Source organism: Dipteris shenzhenensis, chromosome 10 (genome assembly GCF_047967505.1).
Source record: "Dipteris shenzhenensis isolate YYH24624 ecotype China chromosome 10, Dip_SZ_1.0, whole genome shotgun sequence".
NCBI lineage: Eukaryota > Viridiplantae > Streptophyta > Polypodiopsida > Gleicheniales > Dipteridaceae > Dipteris > Dipteris shenzhenensis.
In genome coordinates this window covers 15,657,258-15,676,637 of record NC_141605.1, presented here as the reverse complement: position 1 = coordinate 15,676,637, position 19,380 = coordinate 15,657,258, and the positions used below count along the sequence as shown (strand labels likewise).

Below are 19,380 nucleotides of genomic sequence, written 5' to 3'. Positions count from 1 at the left end.
TAGGGGCACTCTTCACTTGGGAGAGTAATTTCTACTTGGGCTTCCCAGAAGAAGAGTTGGATAGGTGTATGAATTTGGCACTTGCCAACACTTTGCCGCATGCGATCTTGACTGTATGAGAGGAAATGCATGACTAGATCATGCAACAATTACATAGATGGATTTCAAGTAGGTTCAGCAAAAAGTAACAGTGGAAAGGCATCAAAAACATCTGAGAACTGAGACTAGTGCAACGGCCTTATCATCAGCACTACCTACAAGATTGATGAGGGCAAAAGCTCCATCAATAGTTTCAAAAAGGGATGCGATGAAAAAGATGATGCCCAGATTGTAAGTTAATGATGTTTTACCAATATTCATGATTTAAAGATTTTACAAAAAGATTCCTGATTTGGTTATCACAACTTCTAGGATGTCATTCAAGTTGATGATTTTGCAACACAACATGTGGGTCAAGGTGACAACAATGGTTTGGACAGCACTAGGACTCTATATGGGAATGTTCAAGCACCACATCCTAGTGTGCATCCACTCTTTATTCTTGCCTCATGGAGAGGAGGAGCTGAAAGTGCAGGGCACTTTCAAATCTGGTGTCCTTTGTGCCTTTACCTCCATTTGTGCATAAGTGTATTTTAGTGAGGTGATATCTAGCTCTTTCCACTTTTAGAGAAAGAATAGCCACTATGATTTTGGTAGCCATTGCTACGGGATTACAAGAGGTGTTTACGATGCCATGCAAATTGTACTTGTAGAGTGAATTGTAATGAAGTATGCCAAAAACATTGTATATATAAATTGAAATCTAATATGTACTCTTTTTTCCAAGATGTTGGTAATTAGCAATGCCATTAGATTTGATTGCGTCAAATTGTCTTTATGTGCTCTTATTTGTAAACAATTTCTATGTCGATTATCAAATTAAAGGTTTTCAATGATAATGTCATTCATTTGTTAAGGAATTTAGATGAAAGTTAAGAAAGGTGAGTGGAAGAGTGTAGGTTTAAGAGTTGTATCTCCTAGAAATGGTGGTTATGGATGAGTGGTGATAAAGCCAAAGAGAAAAACAAAATTTGAAACACTAACCTAATCCTTAATTAAATATTCTATTCTTTTTCAGTTCTTTTGTGGAAGCATTCCATCAAATGTTCTTAAGAGAATGGTCATCTGGCCCTATAAAGTTTCACTACAAAATGTGATTGCCTCTTCACTAAAAAAAATGTTGAAATTGGTCAATTCCCTTGTAAGAAGTGTTCTTAGAGGTGCAAGCATCAACTTGAATTGATTTGCCCCAAAAAATTGAACACATTTGACCATGTAAGGGGAAATGCAATAATTTGGGGCAAATACCAAAATTTTGGGTGAAACAATTGGGGCAAATGCAAATTTTTTGCTCAAGGGGGCCAATTTTGGCATAATTTTTTAAGGGCAAATGCAAATTTGTTATTCAAAAGACACTGTACATGGTGTCTTGAACAGTTCCCCCAAAAAAAATGCAAAAAAGCCCCAAAAATGTAATATGCACGACGGCATGAAATATGGCTAGACGGCAACCTAAATTGGGACTTTTTTGCATCTTTTTTTTAGAAAAGCATTAGTAGAGGGGCAAACATCAAATCCATTTAACTTGCCCCAAAAATTTTCAAGAAATTTGACAATGTAGGTGGAAATGCGACATTTTGGGGCAATACAAAAATTTTGGGAGAAAAATTTGGGGCAAATGCAAACTTTTTGCCCAAATACACTCTCCATGGTGGCATGGACTACTTTTGCATGTGAATTTTGCCAAATTTAAGAATTTTGTGCCTATGCCCAAGTGGCCAATTTTGGCATAACTTTTCGGGAAAAATGCAAATTTTTTGTTCACAGGCAGTCTCCATGGCGCCTAAACACTTCCCCTAAGAGGAATTGTAAAAAAAGGCCCAATCTGGGCCATGTGCATGTGTTGGTGCAAAATATGGCTAGACGGCATTGTTATTCGGCTATATTTATTGGGCCTTGTCTTGGAATTTTTTTGGGGGAATGATTTTGGGGCAAATACAATATATTTGGGAGAAAACTTTCGGAAAAATGCAAAACTTTTGGCCAAATACACTCTTCCATGGTGCCATGGACTACTTTTGCAAATAAATTTTGCCAATTTAGAAAATTTGGGCCTATTCCCAAGTGGCCAATTTCAGCATTATTTTCTGAGACATGCAAATTTTTTCTTCAAAGACACTCTCCATGGTGCCTTGAACACTTCCACCAAGAAAAATTGCAAAAAAATGCCCAAATTAGGCCATGTGTGCTTTGGTGCAAAATATGGCAAAATAGCATCACCATTTAATTGGAAAATTAAATATTCCTTTCCTAACATAGGATCAAAAGAGAACATGGTGGATTAAATGTTGCTCTCATTACAATCAGAGGCCTCTTCATGAATGTAAATTTGAATCTAAAATTAATTAGGTTGTGCACAAGGCTTGCCGTAAGGGATATGTGAACTTCTCTAGGGGACTTCAAATCCCTTGTGGGACATGGATCGAATCTCATAAGGGACCCCAAAATTCCTCTGTCAGACTTCAAACCCCATGAGGGATCCCAAACTCCTATATGCAACTTTAATCCCTTGTATGACATGGATCACATCTCATACGAGACTCTAAAACTCCTATGTGGGACATGAAATCCCATAAGGGACCCTAGAGGCTACAACTCTTATGTGGGACTTCAAATTCCATAACCAACCTCCAAACGCCGATAGGTGACTTGAAATGTCATGTTTGGAATTTCAAATATTGCATGTGGGATATTGATTCTCTCCCAAAGTGGACTTCTAAACTTGTACGTGGGACTTTAAATATGATGTTTAGGACTTTTAAGATTCCATGTGGGATATTGATCCACTCTTATATGGGAGTACCAAACTCATATATGGGACTTTAAATGTCATGTTCAACAAGATTCCAAATAACTTTAAATATCCCATTTGGAAATTAGAATATTCCATGTGGGATATTGATTCACTCCCAAAGTGGGTTTCTAAACTTGTATGTGGGTCTTTAAATTAATGTTTAGGACTTCAAAGATTCTATGTGGGATACTGATCCACTCCTATATGGGAGTACCAAACTCATATGTGGGGGACTTCAAATGTCATGTTCAACAAGATTTCAAATACTCATGCAAGATATAGATTTAATCCATCAAGGGCTATTGGATAAAGACTTCAAATATTGACATAGGATATTCATTTAAATGTCATGTTTAAGGGTTCAAATACTCAAGCGGGATATCGATTCAAATGTCATGTTAAGACTTCAAATATTCACATGGGGTATTAATTTAAATGTCATGTTTAAGACGTCATATATGGGGAATTCAAATTTCATGTTCAAGACCTCAAATATTCATGAAAGGTATTGATTCAAATGTCATGTATAAGACTTCAAGTGGTCACATGGGATATTAATTTAAACCATCAAGGGCTATTGGTTTATTTCCATAAGGGAGTCTAACTACTATGCAAGAGATGACACAAAAAGGAGGAAATCCCATTATCAAACTTGAATCCCATGAGGGAACTTGAAGTCCCATATGGAAGCTAAAAATGCCTAAAGAAGGATATGGATAGGATATATTATTTATGGAGGAAATCCAATGAGGAAACTTGAAATCCCATATGGAAGCTAAAAATGCCTAAAGAAGGATATGGATAGGATAAAGCTATAATTGCTATATTATTTAATGATATTTAAATATTGGTCCAAGGCTTAATACACATATATATATTTTGCCTTTAAAACTTTTTCCATACTTGGAAGATTCTAAAGTACATAAGTACATAAATTAATTTCACCAAGCTAAAGTATTAAAAAGTTTAAGTACTTCATGAGGAACTTGTGAATTGATTCAATATTACAATTAAATCCTTCTATTTTAGCTTATGAGGGATGGTTCTCATAAAAATTCCCATCAACAAGCTCATGCATTAATATATAGCAATGCTTGGATACAAGAAACCTATATTCTCATTATAGGATATCCAAGTGTTATGATATTTCCAATTATTTGATGTTCATGAGAAAATGCATAATTTTTTACATAATTAGAATTGAGATGCAACGGGAAATGGAATGAAATAAGATTGCAAGGAAAAGTTTGTAATAGTGAAAATGACATATATTCGTTTTAGATATGGGATAGTTTTTTATTCAAAAAAACTTTTAAATAGTATCTAATTCCAAAAATCCCAAATTAATTTTTAAAAAACGTTATTTCTTATCAGGTCAAAGAAACTTTAAAACCTACTAACTTGCAAATGGGAATTCAGGGTGGTTGCAAGCTAAGGGTGTGCACCTTCCTACCACTCCAGGCAAAGTGGAACACAAGGGGGACACCAAAATAAGGAGGACTTGAGGGGATGGGAAGCAGTAGCAATACCTCGATCGAGGTATTACCAATCAATAGCATGGTGACACATGGCAAGGTGCTTAAGCTTGGGTATTCCTAGGTGGCATCCCCAAAATCTCAATAGAGGTAATGAAATGGCATTCCCAAGTGGGTTGGAACCTTAGGGAGGCTTATGTGGGAGGGAAAGCACATGTTGAGGTGGCAAATACCTCAAACAAGGTATCTAGGTGGCACCCACATGGTGTTGAGGTGGCACATGACATGCCATCCTAGTGTCACAAATACCTCGATTGAGGTATCTACATGGCACAAATCGCACACACGTGACTAAGTGAGGTGGACGAGGCAGTGTTGAGGTGGTAAGGAATACCTCAATCAAGGTATCCACATGGCATTCATACACGGTGCCTACATGCTTTCATGTCTTGGTGAGGTGGACAAGGCGTGTTGAGGTGAGAATGGATCTCAATCGAGGTATCCTATGGGTTACAACTCCTTGACCGGAGTATCTACATGGCATGCTTGCATGGCATCTACTTGCTTGGATGGCCATCCTACTTGCTTCCATGGCATCCCCCGAACCATGAGGTAGCACATTCTAGCATAAGGGGCTGTCCACATACCTTAATTGAGGTCCTTATACCATGCATACATCCAAATTGGATGTGATGATGAGAGGATGGATCGCCTTGTACCATGTGGAGGTATTAATCCCATAAACAAAGTTTTCTTTGTGATCCCCAATCCTCTACTTAATGTGCCACATTTTGAGGGCCTCACTCTTTGCTAGTTCATTCCATTTGATGTGAAGCTTTTGTGCCTTTCTTAACTACAACATTAAGTGCTTAGCTTGGTTGCCTTATGACCACCTCTATTGCCTCAATTCCCATCCCTCATGCTTGCCTCCATCTCTACCCCTTAGTATTTCATTGCTTTCCTTGTGTACACCTACTTTTTCCTTGCACCCTCCCCTACCCCTTAGCATTTCCTCCCTTTCCCCTTAGCCTTAGCATTGCCCCATAACCTTGCTTGCCTTGATCTTGGATAGTCATGGCTGCAATAGGCCATCGAGCAGCAAACCCTTGATTATATCCACGTGTTCCCATCCATTGGTAGTAGAAAATATTCGCAAATATTGGGATCACCAAGCATATTTGGATCATTGGAGTGGACAGTTTCAACTCTACTAGCTTCTTTAAAAACATGCCCTTGAATGACTCTATTGTAGCTAACCACCCAAAAAACAAATCAAACATATGCTCATCTTCTTGACAGTAACATGTGATGTATAAAGATCACATGTGTGTTTTCTTTTCAACATGCTATATGAATCAGATTCCTCACTTAATTCTTTTTCATCTATGAATTTTTCATTGTCATTTGCATAAAATATTGAGGGATTATATTGCAATTTAGTGTAGCACTCAGTCATTTGAAATCTCTTTCCTTACTCACCAGCACACATGTGATTATACCATCCATAGACCTTGCCAAAAAAATGTATATAGTTTCAAAATTAGGACAATCTATCCACAAGTCCCTTGCAATTCCATCTTTAAAATTGATACATGGTCCATTGTCCAAGGCAGAAAAAGCAAGAATTGCACTTGGGGAGAAGTGACCATCATCATGCTGTTCAATAAATGCTCAAAGAAATCCTCAGATCTTGCTTTTGTTGAGCCCATACATCACATCTACAAAAGCCACCCCAAGTGCCATTGGATCTTCGCACATATTGTGTATAAACTCCATGGCTCTGTACACTACCACTACTTGCTGCCAAATCTTTAAGTATGAAATCCATGGCTCCATATGCTACCACAGTGGATGAACACATACACAAAAAAGGGTTTGCCTCTTGCTATGTCAAGGATACATCTAGTCACATAGTTTATCATGCCATCTCATGGTGGTCAAGGATAAATCTATGGCTAGGATCTCATGCTAGAAAAAGGTGCCCAAGGGTCAAGATTTACAAAAAATGGGATAGACCCCCCCAAAATGGTTATCTCCCTTGCATGTACAAGGATTAATATCAGACCTTTGTGTGGAAGTAGTTTCTCATGTGTGCAAGAGGTACCATGGGGGTAAAACACATATCACATGGCCTACATCATATGGATTCTCAAATAAGAACACTTTTGCTCCTTTTCAACGATATCAAGACTTTTTTATATGATTTTAAGATCAATTGCAATGTAGTAGCATCATTGCCATCATGTGACTCCCTTATCCAATCCCTTGTATGCATGTTGTCATCCACATCAAACTTCAGTGGGTGTTTTTTCATACTCTATTGCATCCAAGAGGCATTTATTTTTATATTTTGCAAAATCATCAATCCAATATCTCCTTTCTTCCAATATTTTCTTTTGCAACTTCTTACACTGACCCAACACAAGTGAATTGCATTTTTATTAAGCAAGAGTATAACAAAACCCATGCTAATTTTTTCCTGAGCAGCAATGTACATATAAAAAATATCATGGATGCCTTTGTGTCAAATCCACTGGTGCCTTTATTGACCTTCTTCATGACAATTCTTTTTGTAAAAAAAAATCCAAACAATGTACAAACTATCATCTTCATATTCAACGTTAAACAAAACACATGGTTCACAAACATAGCTCAAACACAATTGAAAATGAACCATACATATAATACTATATGAATAACAAATTATACTCTCATAATGGTTTGACTTAATGGTATATTTGGTCGCTTGGCCAAATTGTTTCATACCTATGCTTGTTCTTTTATGAGGCTAAACCTATGTAGATTTGGCCACAGGGCCAAACCTTTTTGACACATGGTTCATAAGGGTATGAGATCAAGTTTTGGCCAAAGGGCTAGCTCTATGGCCAAATCTCTCTATACATTGGTACTTTGAAAAAGTTAAGAAATCAAGATTTGGTTGCATGTCCAAACCTCTCACTATAGTATAGATATAGTATGTTGTATTAGATTTGGCCACTTGGTCGACGATCCTTACACAACTATGCTTTGTCTTTTATGAGATAAGGCCTATGTAACCTTGGTTGCATGGCCAAATTTCTTAAGACTACATGAACGAGGCATGACATCAAGGCTGGAACACATGGCATAATCTCTCCAAACCTTGGTTCTTTGAAGAAAGCTAAGCGATCAAGATTTGGCCCCATGGAAAATCTCTTACCAAGGTATTATCTCTAGTGGTAAATTTGGTTGCTTAGCCAAATCCTTGCAAACTTATGATCTATCTCTTATGAGAGATGGCCCATGTGGATTTATCCACATGGCCAAATCTCTCTAGGCCATGGTGCTATCACATAAAAGAGGTATGTTGTCACGATTTGGCCGCACGTCCAAATGTCTCTAAATGGTGATGGCTTGAAGAAAGCTAAGAGATCAAGATTTGGTTGCATTACAAAATCTCTCATTACAGTATGTCTAGATCAAGTGGTGGAATTGGATGCCTAGACAAATCCTTGCAACCTATACCTAGCCTCTTATGAGGTTTGGCCTAGGCAACATTGAGGGAAATGAATTAGCTCGATAATAAGGCGAGAATCTTGTACCTCCTAAAAGACCTCTCAACTTATATAGACAATCCCACTTGCTTTCTCACACATACAACAAGAATCGTCTACTACCCACAGTGCAAATATGCATATACTTCACTAAAGATGGTGGCCATTTTGCATGGGCCTACCAAGCTCTTAGGACTACTCTTTGAACACCAGGCTTTATTTCTAAGACCCCAATCTCAAACGACTCTCAAAAGAACTGAATACGAGGCCGACCACCTCTATCCACTTGAGCTTGAGTCTCCTCTATGAAAATCAACATAGATATGTGCCCCACTTGTTGCTTTGAACCAGTACACAATCTAGGCTTCTATAATCAACCCAAACTATCACTACATACATTCACCAGGATCTCAATGTGAAGGAGTGCCTTCCCTCTTTCATAGTTACCTTCCATGACTTCCTATACTTATTATGGCCAACCTTAGCACTCGGCTTCCTTGATCACCTAGCAGGGTCTACCGGGACAACCAGAAAGCCTCAAACCTTAGATGGCATTGTAAGGCAACCTCTCATGATCATCTATAACCTTTTGATAATCGTTGTTAGCATTTACAAACTCCTGGCTTCCACCGTCACCATGTACCACTTCCATTGAACTTATGACTCCTTACATTTTACTCGATCAGTACTTCTTGTCCTCAATAAAGAGACTAAATCTTGCTATGTTGAAATCAGCTCTATCAAAGTGAGCCTTCCCCACTGACATGACCATTACCAATGGCTTCGTGAAATTTTGCATGCACTCGACTATGCCGGCGACGATGCTCAACCTTATCTTTGATTATTTTGTAGTGTATCAGCCTTCCATGCCTCTACACAATCAATCGCACGTCATAACTCTCCATTATGAACTGGAGCCAGCAGTAATCTAAGATGAACCACGGTCACTCACGAATTATTTGAGCACATAAGCTCCCCTTATTGATTTGGCCGCCTTAATGAGCCAAAAGCTCATTGAATTCTTGATCGTCTGCTCTCTTAACCCACGTCCTTCCTTTCCCATGCAAAACCTTGGCCATTGATTGGCTCCTTTTATCTCCACCATTGAGAGCTTCACTTTTACCTCACTTTCCACTTTCTTTATGGTCCTCTACTTTTCATTGTGGCCATGCAAAGTAGTCCTCACATGTAGTCTTTTTGGAAAGCACCGGTCCTTTTTTAGTGACTTGGTGATCACTCCTTCCATCATCCATTCATGTGCCAGTGCAAGATCCAAGGTCCACATTCAAACTTCACAGGTCATCCAATCATCAATTTGGTTGAAAAGTTCATGTCATCACTTCCTGCAATCAGGGTTGTCCATACAATGTGTAATTATTTCAAAATATATGTTCAATACAAAAATCATCCTCAAAAAATTAGAGAGGGCCAATGCCATAATATTCTCTAACTACTATCTTCTACCTTATCCATGCTAGCTAATGTGCATCTATTAGTGCTACTACCTCCTACACATGAGTGTTATTACCAATGATTTACATAGCATATTTCATCTGATACAAAAAGATAATAGTCGCACAAAAAAAGCCCATCAACGGCATGAGTATGGATGAAGGGGAATCCAGATCACAAAGATGAAGGTGGTGCAAGATCAACTGGCAGTAGTTGGTAAAAGGATGAGCTTGACCATGATGGCAAGGCTATTACTAGGAATGCTCCACTAGAGCTATAGAAGTTTTGTGACTATGATGATTACATGGCACAAGGTGGCAACAGTGACTTTGGATGAGCTTACTCCACTACTTTGCAGTAAGAAGCTCAAGAAAAGAAGTACCATTGTATGAATAAGGATGCAAAGGCCATTAGATCTTAGCATAGTCTTTGTTCTTTTAATTAGATGTTCCTTAATATGGGAGATGATGGAAACTTTATTAGGCTCTACTTAACCATATTAAGGGTACTTGTGCATGAGTAGCATAACTTGTGCATAATTGTGTTAGGCACATGACTGCCTTAGAGTTGGGGACCAGGCAAATCGATGTTTTTTTTTTCAAGTTGCGACACCCTGCTTAAGGGCATTGGCCCTTCAAGAGAACTAAAAGAAAATCTAGGGCCCTTTATAGAAGATCAATTTTTAAAAATTTCCCTTCTCAAAGAAATGAAAAAAAAAAAATCTTTCTAGAGAAGTGCAACCTTTTAGAAACATGTTGTAAAATTAATATTAATTTTGTGTTACTATGCTTAATAATACATAGATGAAATCCTAAGTCACTAGTAACCACTGCAATCCAGAGGATTGAGGGTATCTAGACTCTACTGTCTATTATCCAAGTTCCATTAAGCTAGTTTTGAGTGCCTATTGAATATTAATGTTTGTAAATTGTAAATTCCAAATTGAAAATTTCAATTCAAAGTTTGAACTTGCACCGTCATATAATTGTAAATGTTAGAAATTACAAATTGCAATTAGAGATTGCAAATTTGCAATAATCAATTTGATGATTTTGAGTGATAATTAATGTTATCCTAAATTAGATACTAATGAAATAGTAAGAACTCTTGACTAGTGAACATTAACAAGGTCACCTTCATGTGTGTTCTCATAGACATGTACAAATTCTTTGGCTCTGGAGATTGAGATTGTTGTTGCTTGTGATGCCTCTTTCATGACATTAGGCTCCACAATCAATAGAATCCACAACAAAGCAACAAATCCATCGTTGAACGATGAATTTTTTGCATCTTTGTCCAAAGTTTGCACTCCTTGCAACTATCTACAGTGGCAATGACAAATTCCATTTGTAGAAACTTGCTAAATCACAATTTGCAGAAATCGTGTGACTAAAAACTATGAAGCTTGCATCATCACAACTTTGCCATCCCCTTTTTTGTCAACCTACATTGGCTTAACTATATTCTTGTGAAGCTGCCTCTTGCTAGCTTCTTATCGATTGCCAACTCTGACCTTGGCTCCTCCTTCCCCACCTCTCCTAGCACTCCCTTTCCCCCTCCTCCCTCCATGCCACCCCTCTCTCCTCTCAGCTCTCCCTCACTTTGAGAAATCATCTAAGAGGTCAACATCCTTCTCCACCTCCCCAGGTCATCGTGGCCACCACCGAAGTCTTCAAGAACTCCTTCAAAGAGTTCAACTCCTATAGCATTACCACTAGCTGCCTCTTGAACCTCCAACCATGGCAAGAAGCCCTCCCTCATTTTGATCAAATCCGTGCTGAAGAGCTACATTCTCATGGAGTTGGTCTTCGTCTTCCATGAATGTCATGGTCAGATAATACCTTAACAACATAGATTCCTCTTTGGAGCTTGCCCAAGAGCCTTTCTTGAGTAGCTAGTTCTCTCTCATCTAGGTCGGTAGCAGTCAACAAACATGGTCGAATAAGGCAACAAATATAGCCCTACTATTTGTGAATAGAGTGAGTGATGATTGTCTAGCTTGTGGTCCCATTGCATGCAAGCCTTGGAGGTGTCTTGTGCTGATATGAGGATGGGCCAAAATATCAACTCTATCTAGTGATCACCAAACATCATTTAACAAAGCTGGTATTCTATTGCCTTAGGATGTATTTATAGTTTTTAGGAGGCAAATGCACATCTTGTATCTGTATTTATATTCATTTGCATATTTGAGCCCATGTAGACACTTCTTTTCACTCTCTTCCCTCCCTTGAGCACAGTGGTGGACCATAAGACTTGCATCTTCCATTTCATCGCTCTTTGCAGGACTAGCCTTTTGGTAGGACTCAAAGTGCCATTCATAAGTACAATAAGGGGATTTTGTACATAGGGAGGATGCTTATATGTTTACAGGGAGTTGTACCTCTGAGGAAGCTCTAAAGGCATTACAAACAAAAAATCTTACATCCATTTTGACTTTATCAAGTTTGATGAAATATTTTATTTTTGCATTCACCCAATGAATCTACCTTGTTGAGTAAATGGGGTTATATGAAACTTGAATTTTTATTTATTGACATTTTAAGATCCCACCTTGAGACCCAGTGAAATGAGTCTCTAACCCATCATAGACGGTTGATGCAACTTGTAATAGTTATTATTGTACATTTTCAATCTCTTTAATGCTTTCAAAGCACATAGAATCAAGAAAGGAGTACAACAATACTACCATTTCTACATAACCCCATAGAGAGAATGGCACTAGTGTCATTATGTATAAGAGGCCATGTAGAATGCCAATAGTATCTCTTGTCTATAACCCTACATTGGGAGAATGGTAATAGTTCCATTTCCCATGTTATTATATCACATTTTCATTATATCAAATTTCCAATATCTTTGGAAGATCGTGTCATTATATCACATTTTCAATCTCTTTAATAGAACGAGAGTATATGAAATCAAGAAAATCAATAAAAATGATAATGCTCTATTGCTAAAATTCTCTTGAAATTGTAGTTACATGGAAGAAATGAGTAGCTAAAGACCTTCTTGATCCAAATATTCCAATGAGATAATCATTCCAATAGTTGTAACTTTAGCTTCAGTTAAAAGATTCAAGGATTCACTGCGGTGCTCCCTCTCTTCTATTCTTTCATCTATAGGTGAATCAGCTCTATGTTTCTCGAGAGGCTTCTCAATGTTAGCCCAAAACCTAATATGGGGATTACCTCTTGCATGTGCCACACATAGAGACTTGAACTCTGTCACCTGTTGAGTTGTCTTTACTAGTGAGATCACTTTTCTTTTTCTTGACAATGCATGTAATGCCACATCTCCCATTAGTAAAGAGGTCAACGACAACTTGGTCTTTCGTGCAACAACACCTAATGCACTCCTTGCTGATGCCACATTCACAACCACCTCTTGTTCATCCTCTTCTTCCTCATCCCAATAAAGAATATTATCATTAATTATTGTGTAGAGCCTTGTGGTTTTCAACAAGTTCTCAAAGCCGTCAAACCTATCATGTGAGCTTACAAATGTAAAAAAGCAAAAGGTCTCTATCAAACCCATAAGTGAGATCTTTGATGCATGGATAACAGCCAAAAACCTTCTATTCCAAAACAAAGCCTCTACAATTACTTCCTTGAGATTTACCATCTTTGTCTGATAGCATTATAAATTGTGACAGAGAGACTATGGTCTCCATCAACCATGAAGCCACTTTCTGAAGGAAATCTTATCTCAACACATAGCTTCGGCAGATCATTGTGTGGTGTTAAGTACACACAATTGATTGGAAGAATTTCCTTGGAGTGACATGTTAGAAATCTCTCCCCTTCCATCTCAATGTTCACCTGAATAACTATCCAAGGAAAACAATCTTGCAATGCACAGGTGTTACCTCTCTTATACCAATCACCCAATAAATATACTACAATGTGGCTTGTGGGAAATCAAGCGTGGCCTTGCCAACTTGTAGCATCTCCTTGAACCATGTCTCACAACCCTTCAACCTTTAATAAACAACTTAATCAATTATGAAGTAACTGTAAGGGATTCTCGTGTTTGATTTCTTGGAAAAGGGTGATGTAAGTTGAGCTCCGTGATGAGCACTTCTTTTAGTGCTTTCTCTTGCTTAAACTCCATGTCCCATGGAGACATGTCAATGGAGTCTTTGTCTTTGCTAGACTTTAACAAGACAATATATACTAACTAAATCTTTACTTAAAGTGCTCACATAGGGTCATATTCTAAGCTCAAGGAACACCTCATGTATGTTATCATAGGATTCCAACCTTCAAGATCACCCTACTTCAGCGGGGTCAAAATCCTAATATAGTTTCATAGATGTCATCGTCATAAGTGACCATGTGAGTGTCCTTAGTAGCAAAAATTTATCCCATTCATACACTTACAACTCCTATAAAATTATGAAAAGAATGAACAACATCTTAGACTATTCAAATCCAAAGCATGTAATTGAGTGAAGAATGCCATTCTCCCATTGCAATATCAAAAATATGACTTGTTAATGAGGAGAATGACATTAGTGACACTTCCACAATCTCTTTTAAGATTTAGGAGAATGGTGCTAGTGCCATTCTCCTCAATCTTACATGAGGGAATCGACACTACTACCATTCCTTATACAAAGTCAAAAAACATACTTGAAATAAAGAGGTATAAAATACAGTTTATTTCTCACATCCAAACTTTGCCAATATTTATACCCTTTGTCGACCTTGAATTGGTTTCATAAGTTTCCCAAATGCAATACATTGCACCCTTACGTGTTGCAAGATGTCAATGTATGGATGATACTTCAACACAATTTGTGCCCCCATGTTGGCCATTGAGGATATCTTGCAACTTTCTTCAATTGGTGCATTGACCACAATTCTTGCCTTCCTTTGTATGTAGGAACTATTTCATTTACTGGAGCTTCTCCTTGTGCTTTAGTTATGAACATCTTTGCATCATATATTGAATGCTAAACTACGAGAATATAGTAGTTATACTCCCAGAACTTATCCTTTTGTATCTCTTCCTTGCACATGTGAGTATTTGTGCCTTGGTTGTTGTATGGCATAAGGTAGGCACATCCTACTAGTCTTGCATTTATTACAAAGCTCTTCACCAAGTTATTGACATAACTGTGGGTCAAAGTCCTATAGGCATATCGGCTTGGTGCTCTAAAGCAATTCATAACTGGAATCAACACCTCAAACTCTAAACCAAATGGGAAACACTCTATGTACTCCATCAACCTTGTCATATGGTGTCCTTTTCTACTTTCTATTGCATTTTCTTGAAGTCAATATCTTTCTCAAACTTCTTGTATGGTATAATTGTTGCTTCAAACATCTCAGACTCTCCTATGACCTCTGTCCCAACACCGCTTGTTTTTGCACCTCCACTACTTGTTCCATCACTACATATTTTTGCACCTCCATGTTTTCCTCCTACACTTGTTTTTGTGTCTTTGTCTTCCCCATGATTTTCATTCCATCTCCACCCCTAGTAATTGTCCTTGTACTTTTTTTGTTCTCACCTATCAGTGTATCCTAACCCACTAGTCCTTGTATCCTTCGACACTATATTACAGAATTTGGGAATTCTCATATAGTTTGGGAATTCCCTACATGCTAGAGAATCCTCCCAAGTCCCAATTTCAAATAAGGGATACAGATTTAGCCACATGGTCAAATCTTAACCCCTTATGTGAAAGTGGGACTTGGGAGATTCAAATTCTCTAATATAGTTTTATTCTCTTTCATTGTATCTTGTGACACTCGAGAGCTTGATCCCTCAACATCATTTTTCTTTGTTCTTTTAGAAACTTTTCTAGTATTTCTATTGTTGTGCTTTATCCTTTTTGTTACCAAATCAAATCCTTCTAATATCTGTTGGTTGGTAAATTTTTTAAGGTCAACATTCCAAACCTCGGCCCAGAGCCATCCGAGATCATCTAAGGCTCCAAATGGGCCCCGCAACTCGAGAGTGGTGGGCTCCATTTACCCTCAGTGCAGTCAGCCAAGGAATGCCTTGTGTCCAAACCAGGACCTACCGGATAACCGAGCTACTCAAATGCCTTCTCCTCATATGGGGGGCTTACAAGTAGAGTCATTTGATTCCCGCGTAGTTACACGAGAGTGGAGCATTAATATTTAACAAAAAGCATGTCCCAAGTTAATCATCAAGGCAATTTATTCAAGAGGCAATACACCATTAGGTAGCTACACAAAGGTGATATTTAAATGAATCAGAAAATTAACTAAGGCCAAAATACTAGCAATGATAGTAATACATGGCTTTGAGGTGCAAAGCCCATTCCTAGCTACAAATGAATGTTCTAGAGGGACGTACTAGAGCTCAATGAATTGGAAAAGGGGGAAATAGATCACAATGAAACTTGCTTGAGTGGTGCATTATTGAAAAAGTCCCAAAAAATCATGCATACAACATGTGGTCAAGGAGTACTTGGGTGGGATCAATACTTCATAGCCCTATATATCTTGTGCATTCAATAAATATTATGACAATGACCCTTATCTATAAATTGTAAGGCTTTAAAATGACTCCTTTAAATATACAAAGTTTTTTTTTCTAAAACCTGATTAACAAACCCCTTCATCAAGTGTTTTTTTGTTAAATTTTGAAAACTCCTTTTGTTGATCTTATATTTAGATATGCTGAGTGACCCCTGATAAGGAATAATATTGAAACCCCTATTTTCATAATTCTCAAAGTTAATGGATTTTTTAATTTTAAAAACCCTTTAACAAGTGTCTTTATTTCTGTGAGTTTATTGGATTAAAAAGCCCCTTATTTGGAACCCACAACTTTTAGTTAGATGTATTTAGGAGCACCCTTTAGAAAGCATGTCAAGGCAATGATCACTTAGAATTAGTGCTAACTACCCATAATGTTAACTTTTTGGCCATGCTAGTCATGACACATGGTTTTGAGGTGAAAGGCTACTTAGTCTACCACAGCATTGTCTTTTGCATTCAATTGATAAATTATAAAGCCCTAAAAGTTTCCAAAAAAATATTTATAAGATCTTCTAAAAGGCATTGTAAGAGCCAGTGCACATGAGAGCAAGATGCGCATTTAGTGCCATTCCTTGGTTAAGTTCACATGCCTAAATTGCCATTCTAGTCTGATGCATTAATATAGGTCTGACGGCGGTCTTAGTACATGTATGTAGCTCTGCATCTCACATGTGTGCATTTAGTGATTGGCCCGGTCCTGAGGATTGAAGGCAATGCAGCTCAACCTCATGTCAGATGGCAACATTTAATAGGTTGGAAGGGATCGTGCTCTCATATTGCAAATGGCACTTTTAAAAATTGAGGTGCAAATGGGAGCATCGATTGCACTTCAATGTGGTCTCAAAATCCATGCCAGCTTCCAAAAACCACAACGAGCCACACATTTCATGCATTGTATGAACTGAGCCTAAAATAGGCAAGATGTGGGTGAGAATAAAACTAAATAGAAATTGAACTTACTCCTACAAATAAAGAGAAAGGAGGATTCAGCCTAGTAAAAAGTCAGCCCTAGTAAAAGGTACAATAGGGACAATGGGTGTGGGTAGGGAAGCATTGAGGGATGTACAATGATGAAGCCTATTCTATAATATGCATGGCATGAACTGTGCATTGTGCACTGCAATATTGTGCTCTACCCACTGGGAGCATGGCATGAACTGTGCATTGTGCAGTGCAATATTGTCCTCTACCCACTGGGAGCATGAGCATCGGGTACGAATGGGAGTTGAAAGGTTGGGGTGAAGGGGGGGGGATCTTTACTAAGAGACAAGGTACGTGCGGGAAAATGCACTGCAAAGGCATTCTGGCAACCTGGAGCTTACTATTTGGTTAAACGTGAATGTGGGTGAAGCATGCATGGCCCTCGTGTGCTGGTAAACGCTTGGGCAAATCTTGCATGGTTCAAGCATGCGTTACTACGTCCCAATATTGCAACTGCCCTCATCTCTTTCCTCAGCTCTTTCCTCATCCTCAGCTCGCCATAGCTCCCTGTTTTTGCTCTCCAATGCAGCCCCCTCCACCTCCCTCCCCACTGTCATGTTGAGTCCTCTCCTTTCATGTCCCCCCTCCCCATGCACCCTGGTTGTTTATGGCTCCAGCTCGCTCCTCCTGCAGCCTCGTCACCCCCTGCCGCCTCCTCGCAGCAGCTGCTATCTTCGGCCTCCTTCTTGTCTGTGGTTTTCTCCTCCGACCCAGCCTTTTGGGTCGTAACTCCAGCAGCCAGGCGCACCCGCAAGCTGCTCCAGCATTGCATGCAGTTGCTCCTGCGGTCGACGTTGGCCAACCTGAGATGCCGGTGTCGGAGAACGAGCAGTCGTTGCCTGCCCTCAATAGCGGGACGCATGAGCACGGTGCAGTTTCCAATACTACGCCTTTTTTCATGTTGAGATCAAGGATGGGTCCAGAAAGACCAAAGGTATCTCGCAACGCTATGGCAATGGCTCGTTCTAGCGGTTGTTCGTTCAATCCCAGTGTCTGCCAAGACAGAGCTTCCGGCGGGCCCCTTGGATCAACATGTTGTGGGGATATCTGTGTCGATACATCCAGCGATTCAACGAACTGCGGAAGTTGCGGGAGGACTTGCCTCTTGCTGGAGGTCTGTTGCGAGGGTCAGTGCACAGATCTAAACATGGACTCTAAGAATTGTGGTAAATGTGGGAGAGCCTGCCCAGATGACACCTGCCAGTTTGGAGTTTGTGGATACTACTAGCTTTAGAATAACTTTGAGATTCGGAATTGGCCTACAACTTGGTGGAAGCCATTTCAGACAAGCCCTGCATTTCGGCAGTACAATATAGCGCCAACATAATATAACGGAGTTGTTTTCCCGCGCCGCGAGGGTATTTCGTAGCCATGCACTGCTCCTTTCTGCTCGTAAGGGGGTGGATTTCACCCATCACGTTGCTGTCCAGTCGTTTACAAAAGCGACGCTTGCAGCTTCATGCTATTGGGGAGATCTCGTGCATTTGGCATAAAGGATTCTTACGAGACCAATAATAAGCATATGGGGATTCGCCTCTATCCCTATAGAGCATGAGCGGATCAAATTCTTCTGTATCATTTCTATTGTTTGGACGAATAAAACTGTGTGACTATTTATACTCCGTTGGAACGTACTTCACAGCATTTAGTCGAATGTTATGGCTGAATGTTGCTAGATTCAGGCTAACAATGTGGCTAGATTCAGGCTTTTTTAAAGTGTACATTCTGTCTCACTTCGCGAAAGATTTTAGTCTGTCTTGCCACTTGGTTGTTGGCCTGCCCTCAATGGGTAATGTTTGAGAACCATTCATCTGGCCTGCCAGCAGAATGTAGTGACCTTGGAGAGTGTGTGCGTAGTTCTTCCTTTGTGGAGCGAGAAGGAAAGTGAATGAATCTAGAGGAGGAGATGCTAGATGGTTGGGATGTCCATGTAAACAAGCCAGTGGTCGGACCAGTAAATGTAGTTGGTCCCGTGTGTTGTCACCGCTAACCCAAAGCTGATCTAATGTTGATCCGTGTATTGTTGTGGGGTGGCTAATAAGTTGCATCATGTTGTGTTTTTGCATGAGTGCTATTAGTGCTCTGAGCGTGTTGGTTGGGTTGTTGCTGCCAATGTTGAGGTCACCGACAATGTAAGCATTCTTGTGTTGCCATCCTTATGGCAAAGCGTGCTCGATAGTTGCCAGGACAGCTGTTGTGCCATTGCATTTGGAGATTTGTATATGCTTGCGAGAGCGATTGTTTGGTCTTGCGAGGTGATGAAGGATGCTATCAAGCACTCAACTCTGTCGTTGTAGATGAACTCGCTAGTAGCTAGTCATAAAGATGTTAATGAGTGGCTCGTGCTTGCTTTCTTGCGTTTGCGTTTGTGAACTCCACCCACAGGATGGGAGGTGTTGTGTCCAAAATTACGCCCTTGAAGGCGACTTTTGCACCATTCACCAAACCATTAGAAATATCAAGATTTATTGCACAAACTTCGATAATCATCCCTGGTTTCAGGTGCAATTGTTCATGGAGACTGC

General features: G+C 39.3%; 1 protein-coding gene across 1 annotated transcript; it reads left to right on the top strand.

Moving 5' to 3' along the window:
- Positions 1 to 17,307: 17,307 nt before the first annotated feature.
- Positions 17,308 to 18,460, top strand: LOC147897461 (uncharacterized). Its single transcript, XM_087380953.1, has one exon. The coding sequence runs from the start codon at positions 17,463 to 17,465 to the stop codon at positions 18,081 to 18,083; it is 621 nt and encodes a 206-aa protein (XP_087237079.1). The 5' UTR covers positions 17,308 to 17,462; the 3' UTR covers positions 18,084 to 18,460.
- The last annotated feature ends 920 nt before the right edge of the window (positions 18,461 to 19,380 follow it).